At 40.6% G+C, this 13,073-nt stretch overlaps 1 protein-coding gene across 3 annotated transcripts in view; it reads left to right on the forward strand.

The window, feature by feature from the left end:
• pparg (peroxisome proliferator-activated receptor gamma) overlaps window positions 1-13,073 on the forward strand; it is a 47,078-nt gene that overhangs the window by 31,397 nt on the left and 2,608 nt on the right. For 2 of the 3 annotated variants that reach the window (XM_063216080.1, XM_063216081.1), the window contains exons 5-6: window positions 3,769-3,965; window positions 10,726-11,248. In XM_063216080.1, coding sequence (XP_063072150.1) covers window positions 3,769-3,965; window positions 10,726-11,248 — 720 coding nt within the window. The remainder of the gene's footprint in view (window positions 1-3,768; window positions 3,966-10,725; window positions 11,249-13,073) is intronic. The other variant, XM_063216082.1, reaches the window with a different exon arrangement.

The following is a 13,073-nucleotide window of genomic DNA, read 5'->3' on the forward strand; positions in this document are numbered from 1 at the left end:
GACAATATAATGTACAATATATACTATATTATACTATACAATGTACCGTACAATATATACTATACTATACGATATACTGTACAATATATACTATACTATACGATATACTGTACAAATCGCTACATCAACATCATCATCATGGCCATGCACATCAATGCACATCAAAAATGATTAGCGTATTATCAGGTTTTTGAAGTGCTCTATTCACATCCCCATGCAAACAGACTTTTAAAAGATATATTTTTGGTCTTTTAGACTTTATTAGTGACAGGACAGTTTCAGAGAGAGAGACAGGAAATGTTTGGGAGAGAGAGAAGGGGAAGGGTCTGCAAAGGACCCCGGCTGGAATTGAACTGCGTAGCAGACAAGTGCCCTATCATTAAGACACGGTAGGGGCCCATGCAAACAGAATGAACTGATATTGTTTATGAGAAATATGATCAACACATGGTTTCTGCTGTAACACTTTATACAGTAATAATGGATGCATAAAAAGCATCATAAAACGTATAGTAAATAATTAGCTATGAATAAAACATAAACAATTATATGTAAAGGAGTTGGAAATGTTATATTAATATTTTATAGTTACGGTTTTTTTTTTACCAAACATTTACATTTTATTTTATAACATATTATTTTGTAAATGAATAAAAATACTCTGTTAAAAGGTTTGTAAAATCTTGAACATAATCATTATTTGAAGATATTTTGTAAAGCATTAAAACAATTTAGTAAAGAATAAAAACATTTATCAATGTTTGTTCATCATTAGTTAATTATTAAGTAAGTCTTTATAATGCTTTTAATGCATCCATTATTATAAAGTATTACTTCAGCTAAAATCTGGAATTGTTAGAGACATGTATCCACCTTATTTGGGTACCAGTTGATTTATAACAGGGCTGGGTCTTACTGGTTTAAAAATGGCCACTATCTAAATGAAGTTAAACCACTCATACTATGCCTAGATGATCAATCTGCACAACTATGGACAATCAACAAGAGTCTACATCTTCATTTATAATTATTTATTAACTACATGGGCTGCATGTGTATTTTGTGTTGTATTTTTATGTCAACATTCTTTTAGTCTGGGCCCTACTATGGCTCTAACGGTAGGGCACTGGGATTTAAACATTCTTAGGACAACTTAGGATATAGCATGATATGTGACTCAGACTACTGTACTACTCTATCATACAGTATACAATGCAGTGTTAAGTCAACATTGAATGTGCACTCTGGGACCATACCCTCCAGAACAGTGTTTCCCAGCCAGGGGTACGTGTACCACTAGAGGTACGTGAGCACAACTCAGGGTACGTGCACAAATGTAACAAAAAATGCTAGAAATGCACTCAGACAGTGCAGACCTCCACCAAGGAAGCTGTTTGATAGAACATTTGACTAAGTTACACCCTAATTCTTTTCAAGTCTCTCTGCCTTGTTTTTATGGAGTTAGAAACTGGAATGTCAAGATTTGCCCTATCCCGCAAAAAAATCCTGGATCCAGATCGTAATCCAGATCACCACCAAAATTTCATCACGTGTTCCTTTTCTCATTTCCAACAACCCCACAAAATGTCATAAAAATCTGTTTCTAACTTTTCAAACAGAGAGGTAGACAGACAAACAGACAGAAATACAAACCAACACGACTGAAAACTTAACCTCCTTGACGGCGGTAAATATATGGAGTGCAGTCACACTGGGATCGAGGAACAGACATTAGAAGGAGAGTACTCGTCATATGACAAAATGGCTTAGGGTGTACGCAGGACAAAAAAGGTTAGTAAACACTGCTCTACAAGATGTTAAATCGACTCTAAAGCGTTGAAATGCAAGCTGCAAAATGTACTGTGCTGTATTATCTGGATGAACAGGACCAATTGCTGTAAGTCATTGCCAGTATAGGGCCAATTAACTCATGGCACCTATCAGCCCTATCTCAGTCCAGTGTGTGTAAACCACATTGTTATGATTTCCTTCCAGTAAAAGCATGTCACTGCTTGTCTAGTGTTACACAACATGCACATACAGTACTGTATAGCAACCTCTTTTTCCTTAAAGCACCCCCTTACCTGTGCCTAAGGCAAGCGGCACACCCCAAGCCAAATGTCTACATGTGTATACGCTCTAAAAAATGATTTAAGTGATTCATTAATTACCCAATGGTTGATCAGACATTAATCAATACCTTAATGACTTAATGTAAATGGGGACCAAAACATGTTTTAATTTGGTTTTGATTTGGTCTAATTATATTGTTCACAAGCAGAATTTTGGTCTCAACGTCAACACAAACAAAATTCTGTGGACTTCCGCAACTTATTCCAACTTGGGACCCACTTGAAATTTTAGCGTATGTTCATGGCCCACCTCGGACCCAATAAACAACGCAGCTTAAATAAATGGTAAACAGCAACACACACACAAATATTATTTTGGATTTTTAGAGAATGATTTCAAGGCCCATTTGGAATATTTTCAAAGCCCGACCCACGGTGTGAGAATGACTGATCTAATATCTTTATTGCAGGTGTTCCCTGTGTATCGTGCTTTCAGTTCAGATTCCACATTGATTGGTAAAAAATCACTTTAATGCATTTACAGTGCTGTCCCATATGATGAATGTCCAAAGAGCAAGTAAGGTTGAAGGTGATAGGAAGTATTTCGGTTTGTAGTTCTTGAAGCCGTTTTGTTATTATTTCGGTGGTTCTTGGTTGTTTACAGTAAGTTGTGTGTTCATCATCATGGTGTACATTAGTTGGTAAATGAAGGGGCTGGGTGCGTTGAGGTAAAGCAGTTGATGTGAATTGAGTGCAAGTGCTGCTTCTAGCCTGGAGGCGATACTACGTAAGTAAGTCAGGGGTATTAGGGCTGTCAACTGATGATCCTCACCTCTGTTGTCTACCCTGCCATCTCTGGCATGACATGATATGTTTCCCAATCGGTTGCGGCCGCTTTCTCTGAAAAAGAAAAGTGCCACAATTAACAGGTTTGCCAAGGGGTAGTGGAAATCTCCACTCTTCTGATTTTGCAAGATGTGGAGATAGTTTCCACGTTCCCCTTTTGTGGGGCGAGTTAAGTAACGCTAGTGACGTGGGTAGGCATGCGATCGAGCCACCCGGTTTGAGAGCGGTCTGACGGCCCCTCCCTGTTCCTCTCCCTCTTTCTCTGCCTCCCACTCACTCACTCAGTCTCTTACTCACTTGCATACTCGCTCCCTCCCTGCCCTCCTCAAGGCACAGGGTGACATGACTGATGAGCACTGAGCCAGTGGGAGACTTGCTCGTCATCATCTTCTTCTTCCTCTATTTTCTGTGTATTTTGTCTCGTTTTGTTTTTCTTCAGAGAAACCGTTTTGACTTTCATTTTTTTTTCACAATAAGAAGACAAACACTGTTGTTCACTGTTATTGTGCACACCCAAACACCTGTAATTTCCACGAGAGCTGAACCCATGTGTCTGTTCTTGTAACTTAGACACCTGCCTATCAGCCTTCTGCCTACAATGTGTGTGTGTGTGTGTGTGTGTGTGTGTGTGTGTGTGTGTGTGTGTGTGTGTGTGTGTGTGTGTGTGTGTGTGTGTGTGTGTGTGTGTGTGTGTGTGTGTGTGTGTGTGTGTGTGCATGCACGTGCAGCGATCTCTCTCAGCGATACGCTTTGGGCATATGGGCCATAATAATAATAATAATAATAATAATAATAATAATAATATTAATAATAGTAATAAAATAATCCTGCCCTCCCCTCTGTTCCTCAGCGATCCGCTTCGGGCGTATGCCACAGGCGGAGAAGGAGAAGCTATTGGCGGAGGTGTCTGCGGACATGGAGCACCTGCACCCCGACTGTGCCGACCTGCGCGCGCTGTCTAAGCACCTGTACGAGTCCTTCCTGAGGTCCTTCTGCCTCACCAAGGCCAAGGCCAGATCCATACTCTCCGGCAAGACCGACAGCGCTGTGAGTTGACATTTGATATTTTGTAGAAAAAAGAAGGTAATAATAATTCTGTTAGAACCATTTCAGTCAAGAATCACTAGATACGATTCTGAATTAAATTTCTTTATTGTAAATGACACATTACATTTCGTGGTCTGGCTCTCTTGAGGAGGTGAGTAGCAAAAAACAAGCAGCATACTGTTGAGGGTGAAAGGGGTAGAATTTAAAGGGTGTGCCAAAGGTGCGTGGCCAATCGCTAGGGAAGAAAGATGATCAGCAGAGGGGATACACCTGGACCAATTAGTAAAGGAGTAAGAGGTGAGGGAAAGCAGCGAGCTTCTTGACCACCATGACCTGGCTAGAACTAATGTTTAAACACTCAATTAAGTTATTATCTTATATAGTAGTAACCAAGTCGTATAAGTAGTAACCAAGTAAGTCATATAAATAGTGTCCAAGTAGGCTAGTATAGGTAGTAGCCAAGTCCAGGGGTCATTCTCTCTGGTGAGATGATCAGTGCCAATAGTGTGTGTAATTCAAGGGCTCGGCCCTTCACTGGGAGTTTTTTTTGTCCGTTTATCTTCCGTTACGGAAACAATCGGTATGTGTGACAGGTGGGCGTTGAGATGAAAATATTTCCACTGGATCGTTTTCTGTGTGTGTATGTATGTGTTTTAGTGAAGCCTGAAGCCTGCCTCACGTGCCAGCGTGTAAGAGTCATCGTTGCTGAAATGCATGTCAGGGTTCAGACTAAAGTGACAAGACAGACAACTCTTGACGCGCCTCACGCCCCCACACACAGTCTCGCGCATATACTACACTCTCAAACACACACACATACACACACACACACACACACACACACACACACACACACACACACACACACACACACACACACACACACACACACACACACACACACACACACACACACACACACACACACACACACACACACACAGTGACAGAGATGCTGGCAGGCCCATCACATGATGGAAGGAGTGATGAGTTGATCAGTAGTGGTGCCCACAGCCAACGTTTCCAGTGTGAACTTTTACCCCACAGAAGGTGACAGACAAAGAGACAGACAGACAGACAGACAGACACACCTACATATGGCAGAGGGTTGGCTGAGGGCACAAACTATATAAGACCTCCCTATCTAGGCTTGCATCATCTTTTTCTTAACATTTGTTTTGAACTCACTAGGTACATGGATAACTGCCATTTGCCCTCTGTCATTTTGGTATTGTTTATAATTTTGTTCATGAAAAAAATGAAACGCGCACACACACACACACACACACACACACACACACACACACACACACACACACACACACACACACACACACACACACACACACACACACACACACACACACACACACACACACACACAATCTGAAGCACAGTAAATGTTATGTAAGTGAGTGGGTAGGTGAAATTGAATAATTAACATTAATTAATAATTAACAAGCTTTTACAGAAACACTTTGGCTTGTATCATGTTCACTACTAATTACTAACAATGTGGTACTTATTTGATTGTCCATTATAGAATAACATTTCACTCATGAGTTTCAATAATAGAATATGCAGCGTTTTTTAGTTGCTTACATACAATGTTCACATCTGCTGTGTTTTAATACTTTCAATCTTATTTTTGTGAACAATTGTTTTTTTATTTTATTATACATTAACAATGACAAACAAACACAGAACACATCTCCACTAACCTCCCCCCACCCTCCACCCCTCCCAGTGGTGAGCACCTGCAAATAAAAATAAAATAAAAATAAAATGTATACTTTCAATCTTTTTAATGCTTTTTAAAATACATTTGAAATGCATGCACTTTTCTCACACCACACATTGCCCATGAAAGTAAAAAGTTTAGTGTATAAAGAAATGTGTGTATTGATTTGCAAAAAGTATGAAGACCAAGAATCTGTGATGGGTTTGTGTGTGTGTGTGTGTGTGTGTGTGTGTGTGTGTGTGTGTGTGTGTGTGTGTGTGTGTGTGTGTGTGTGTGTGTGTGTGTGTGTGTGTGTGTGTGTGTGTGTGTGCCTGCAGCATGTGTGTGCCTGAGTGTGTTACTCCAGTCAATGTCAATGAGCCTTCTCTGTCCTGTCTCTCAGACGGTGTCATGGTAGTCAGCTGCACCTCTCCCAGCTAGTTTCATTGAGAGTTAGTCTTGTTATCTGTACATCAGGGTTTAGACATAGAGCCATTGACAATATTTTTGCACATACGCAGTAAATGTAAATGGTAAATGTTGTGTATTTTTATTTTCTGAACTGATATCACACCCACTACTTTGAATTCCAAAATCTAGCTGGCAGGAGGTCAGTAGTCTGCTCATTTTGAGTACATGAAGAGTCACAACAAAAGAAATATCCAAAACAAAATTATATCCCTCATTCTAGTCACAATTTGTACTTTAAGCCTAGATACAGTGTAGTAGCACAATCCGGCTGCATGATTTGAAAAACGTGCTTTGTCATGTTTGTGGAGCTTCAGTGGAACCGAATTAGTGTTGGCATCAGAGTTTTATTTTATTTTATTTTGGATTGCATTTTATTCCAAGAAAAACTCAATCCATCTTGTAAACGATAGCACCATCAGTTGTATTTCACACGCGGTGCGATATTAATTCATTTAATGAGCTATTCTCAGAAGAAGAAAATATAGGCAGGGCAGGGCGGCTCTGGGGGGATTTGAAAGGAGCAAAAATGTCATCCGTTGGATTTGAAACTGAAAAAGAAAACAAAAAAACAAAACAAAACTGGCTAGTGCTTTTCAAAAGCAAATAGACTGTGTTATGGAGTCCATTCCATTCTTAGCCTGTACGACGGCCACTCCTTAGTGCTCGTGCCCTGAATGACACCTCGACAATGGAGCTCAATAGCAGTTGACAAATATAATTGCTTCAAGGTCTCTGCTGAACCCACTGTAGTGTGTCCAATAGTGGCCAGACACTATGTGAATAGTATATTGTCATTCATTACACTTCACTATGAGCTTCCAAAGTGCAGTTTTGAAGTTTCAAGGTCTTGAGGTAGTATTTCATTTACTTTAAAGGGGTCCTATTATGCTTTTTCATGTCCACTACCCATTTATTGGGTTACACAGCATCTGTTGTATGTAAAAGCTTGGTGAAAGCTGCATTTCACAAATTGGCCTCTTGGGGGAGAATTTCTCTGCCGCAGGAACGCTATTTCTCAACTGTCAGAGAACGCGTGGTTGGGTTTTCAACATTCTATAGCTTTTGTTTCCGGTACGGGTCTACGTCATGCTGTACCTAACATTGCTGCTTATGGGATGGAGTATTGACGATGTCACAGACCATTTATTAATTGCAGAGACAGTAGACCTAATGCACATTTGTTCATCCCAGCCACATAGCCTGAATTTGACAGTATTGTGATGAGATGTATCCTAATTTGTAAATACACCACTCAGTGTACAAAAATAGTGTACAAGAATAGTGTAGCCTACAAGGATAGTGTAGGATTTCGCCATCCACAAGTTTATTCCATTACGCATGTTTTCTTTTTTCAATTCATAAATCGGCTCCGTCAAATAGCCTAGGCTACAGCATCGGTCTAGACTGTAGGCTACACTCACCTGTGGCCCAAGTTATATATTTTTTTGTTTCATTGTGATATTAAAGCTGCATTTTACATTGATAAGATACCAGTTGGTAGGCCTATGGCTACGGGTCAGAAACAGTTGAATGAGTACGGTCGAAAACAGGCAGAACGCGTTAACGCAGTTGCGCACTGAGAATCCAAAACACTTCCAAGTGGGTGAAAGACTCGAATCTCTCCTTTCTCTCTCTATTCGCTTCAGGGCCGTTTTGCATATGCTGTTGGCAAGACTAACTTTTGTCCGGTAAGATGTGAAAACCCTACACTTGTATTGCCGCTTGAAGCATATAATTAATTAGAAGACGTGCGCTGATGTTATCCAAATAGGTATCACGACATGACCAGCAGCCGTTTGCATCAGCAATGTTGGCAAGGATTAGCCAGTTAGTATAGCCTAGGCTATGCGTAGGCTACAATTCAGTAATTAAAATGCAACGCAGTTTTGTTCATCATATCTGCAAGAGCAACGTGGATATTGGCTTGACGTCGTTTAAAACTGGTCGAGTCGTCGGGCGGCATGCCAAAAATAATGAAACTGAAACGGATAGGGCCTATTGTTATATAAAAAAATCCTGTCCTGTCGATAAATGCGAACAAAAAAACCACGAAACCGAGACTAGGCCTAAGCGTTATTATAAGACCCAGTATGAAACCAATCCATCGAGGACTGCCCATTGCGCTTCCAATCCAGTGGGCGCATCATTTCTGCCGGGGACTAAATAGAAATGCAGTTACTAAAATGAAACCATGCACCTGAAAATACCTTGAAATGTATTTTTATGAAACATAGCCTATCACCATTGTGCATTAGGCCTACAGACAACGAGCAAAGAGGAACTCATTTTTAAAAGCCAACAACGCGTGCGCTCAGTAGCCTATTCAGTCTGGCTTGCAAATAGACCACAGGACGAATTTGAACACGGAGTTCATATCACAAATAGGGTGTCACGATATCACTGACAGACGTTGAATTGATAGGTTTTGAGTCCGACAAGTCGTGCCCTTGTCTTACTGGGCGCACTCTTTCAATTTCGGACTGCGTCTTTGACAGCCAGATGGGGGCTGCCGCGGGAGCGAAGAAAATGTTCACAACTTCGCTGAATAAATAGGCCTATCCTTTGAACTGTGTACAGCAATTGCAGATGATTAGCTTATTGGATAGCCTATTTTGTGAAGGTTAACTTGTCATTAACAAGGGAATGTGATCTGATTTCAATCCCAGAACATTCTTTGTGTCTTCAAATTTCCACCTGTCAACAGCAGATCTAGACTTCTCCCACCTAGACCAGCACGACACTTGTCTGTTTGCGAGCAGTAAACTTGGCTGATAACTTCAACTTTAGGGCTACAGTATGCAATGCTAGACAGCGGGTTAACCAATCAGGCCCCTACTGTTGCGTTAATAATGTTTGAGATAAAGATTCTTCAGCGCAGGATATCAGAAATAAACAAGACAGCGCAGATGGCTATTATTATTATTATTATTATTATTATTATTTTTTTTTTATTTTTTTTTTAAATATGGTCACAATCGCGTTATTACGCATCATATGCAATATGCGTATTATTTCATGAAACCTCAAATCGGAAGCAATAGCCTGTACCCAGCACTTTCAACCCTTTCTCAGATTAATGGCAGCCTAATTGTCCCAAGCGATTTTGAAATCAAACTGAAGCCCATGCACGGAAGACTCGCATTGGATAGGGACTGGGTTTCAGCAAATGACACAGCAAGGTGCCCAAATAACAACGTGGGACTTGTGATGCGTCCTTTTCAGATTAATTGTGGACATTGGGTGAACTATTTGTCTGTCAACTTTAGAAATAGGCTACAGGGTTGGATTCCAGGTCAAAAACAGCTGTGCTGCTGACGTAATATTAGTAATAGAATGCTTGATGAAACGCTCCATGCTGCGTCGAGATTTCAGAATGTTGAAGGGTCTAACATTCTGCACTTCCACGCGTTTCAAACAGGCGGCGTAGGGTGCATGTACACAATGATAAAAAATAATGGACATGAAAACAAGTGATCATTCAAAATTAACTCCACTAACCACAGTAAAGCAAAATATTAACAATGAAAGTTATTCTAAATAGCATAATAGGGCACCTTTAACACACCGTCCTAGATCTTACTGACATTGACTCATCACTGAGACTGACATAGAGAGGACAATTACTGATAGACTGTAATACTAATAACTCATACAATACACCTCTATTGTCAGAAATCACATTTTAGTTAGTATACTAATTGTGAATTATTTTGCTGTGACTTCCTCTTCTCTGTCAGTCATCACTGCTTGTGGGCAGCGCTTGACTGCACTAGCCTACACTTGACCAGGCAAAGGCTCTCCAGCATAAACAGCACATGAGTGATACAGTATGTAGAAATGTAAAACCAGACACATTTGCAGAGGCTTTGTCTTGACCTCTTTGGCTTGGAAAGCGGAAGTAGTAGCACAAAATTTCTCTGAATGCCCCACACAACCACTAAATTTGTTCTCTTTAAGGGCTTGTGGTATTTCGCTTCACCATGAAGTTAGAAATAAAAGTACCGGTACTCTGAGCACCGGTAGAGTTAGCAACCCCTGGGAAATGCTTCAAGTGGTTGATACATCCTTAAAATAACCGATAGCCCAACAGACAAACACAAAACCTAAAACATGAATACTCTGTGTACAGCACCGAAAACAGTTGTATGAGTTTAGTATTGTGTGACTATTCAAAGTCTCTTAAACCCTCATAGAAATAACAAATAAATGCAAGCATTTCTATCAATGTGCATGTTAATTTCTGAAAAAAAAATCCTTTGCAAGTTTGAAAATTGAGAATTTGCTGTGTACAGAACAGCTGTATATTGCTAAAAACATCACAAAGGAAAGGAAAGGAAGGAAGGAATGAAAGGAAGTCGTGTTGTTTTCTGAAATCTACCTTGCAGTCTCTGTGTCCCTCTTTCCATCACCCATAGCCAGCAAACCATGAAAAAGAAGATAACAGCACACATATGGTATCAAAGAAACAAAACCATTTCAGTAAGAGTTAGACATGAACCTGTCATATATGATTTCTGACTTCTCTCTGTCTCTCTCTGTCTCTCTCTGTCTCTCTCTCTCTCTCCCCAGCAGCCCTTTGTGATCCACGACAGGCGCTCCCTGTCAGAGGGCGAGCAGCTCTTCACCATCCGCCCCATGTCGCCCTCTATATGTCAGCAGCACCAGCACCTGCAGGACCAGCCTTACCCCCACCGCCACCCCGAGCCGCCCTTTTCTCGCGACCCGGCGGAGGAGGTGGAGATGCGCTTCTTCCTCCGCCTCCAGGCGCGCTCGGCCGAGGCGGTGCGCGAGATCACCGAGTTCGCCAAGAGCATCCCGGGCTTCGTGGAGCTGGACCTGAACGACCAGGTGACGCTGCTCAAGTACGCCGTCATGGAGGTGCTGATCCTGATCATGGCGCCCTTCATGAACAAGGACGGCATGCTGATTGGCAATGGCCGCGTCTTCATGACGCGCGAGTTCCTCAAGAGCATGCGCAAGCCCTTCTTCCAGATGATGGAGCCCCGCTTCGACTTCTCCATCAAGTTCAACACCCTGGAGCTGGACGACAGCGACATGGCTCTCTTCCTCTCCGTCATCATCCTCAGCGGAGGTGAGCAGCTATTGATGGTCCAGTACCACATGCTGTATATGAAGAGTTTCATTGCAAAATGGTGTATATCCATTTCGGAACATTTTGCGAAATTGACAATTTTGAATTGGGCATTCCATTCCATTGCATTGCGAAATGCATTTTACAAAGGCTTAAAAAGTATGCCTCAAGCAAATATGCCCCTATTCTCAAAATATTTGAATATCAAGAATTCACACATAGATGATAGAACTTCTGAACAGTCAATTCCGATAATAAAATGCAAAGTCAAAAATGGTGGATACACTAATTTGCAACAAAACTCTTCATATACTGCTACACATATGCAGTACATGCGTAAAGGGGACACAGGAGAACAACAGAAGGGAAGCATTAGTATTTTGTGATCTCTACTCTCTATCTCTACTCTACTCTACTGTACTCTACTCTACTTCATTCTTCTCCACTTATTTACTCAATTACCTCCAGAGTTGTATAAAGTAGAATAAGTACTCTAACAGATGTAATTACAATACTAGTTGTATAGTGTTATATGATTTCAACTTTGTAATATAATACTACTACTGTTGTAATTACATATGTGTGGTACTTCTACTTTATACAACTCTAAATACCTCTAAGTGTACCTAGGTTGAGGATCAAAAATGAAAGTTTGTTAAAATCCCAATAGTCAAATGTCTCTAAAACAGAGGCTCGTTTGGTTCATGAAGTCAGTCGTGCAATGTGTGGAAGTCTTTCTGAGAAGTTTATGAGAAGAATTTGCTGAGTCATCATCATCTTATCAGCCATCTTAGGGAAGATAAAATGTGGTGCGGATTTACAAGATAAAAATAAAGACCAGTTCATGTGAAGGCGTTTTTGGCAGTCTTATCCTCTAAACCTTTTTTTTTTCGTTTGTCGTTTGAGGCTATAAACCGGACCAGAACCACATGACTCATATCAGAAAATCTAACTTGATTTGTCTTTTAGGAAAAAGTACTTCAGATATGTGTCAACAGTGCTAACCACTTGACATTCTTTGTCATTCCCCTAAATACAGTACACGTGCAATACGGTGCATCTGCGCTGTCTGTGGAAGACTAGTTTGTGAGATGACTATCAGAGCAGTGTATTGGTCAATATGTTGCGGCTATTTAATCTCAACCTTGAACTATGACCTCATCTGCAAGGATGACGTGGCTTTATAACTCATCAAAATGACCGCTCAAGAGATAAAAAGTTAAAGTGACAGTGACAAAAACAGAAATGGGAAGGGATGTGTGGGATTATTTCAACATATAAGATGTAATACTCTCAGCATGCAAGACTCCTTTAATAATAATAATAATAATAATAATAATAATAATAATATGTTTCTTTTTCACTCATGGGCTGAGCTTCTAAAAAGCCTCTTCCTCCTCATCTTCTTTTAATTTTTTCCATAGACTGAGATACCAAAATTACCACGAGCTATGTTGTGTGACAACAATCCTGTTACTTACCTACTTACAATAATAATAGTAATAATAATAACAATAATTATTATTTATTTATTATTATTATTATTGTTGTTATTATTGTTATTATACAACAACAACAACTAGATTGCATTTCCTCCCAGAAAATGCTGGAGTATGCTTGCCCTCCGTGCATTCGCTGCCCCTCGTGCATGCGTTGCCCTTCATGCCTGCGTTTCTCTTCTTCCAAGTTCAGCGCGCAAGCACACACACACACACACACACACACACACACACACACACACACACACACACACACACACACACACACACACACACACACACACACACACACACACACACACACACACACTGTCTAACACAAACAC

Source organism: Engraulis encrasicolus, chromosome 14, assembly GCF_034702125.1.
Source record: "Engraulis encrasicolus isolate BLACKSEA-1 chromosome 14, IST_EnEncr_1.0, whole genome shotgun sequence".
NCBI lineage: Eukaryota > Metazoa > Chordata > Actinopteri > Clupeiformes > Engraulidae > Engraulis > Engraulis encrasicolus.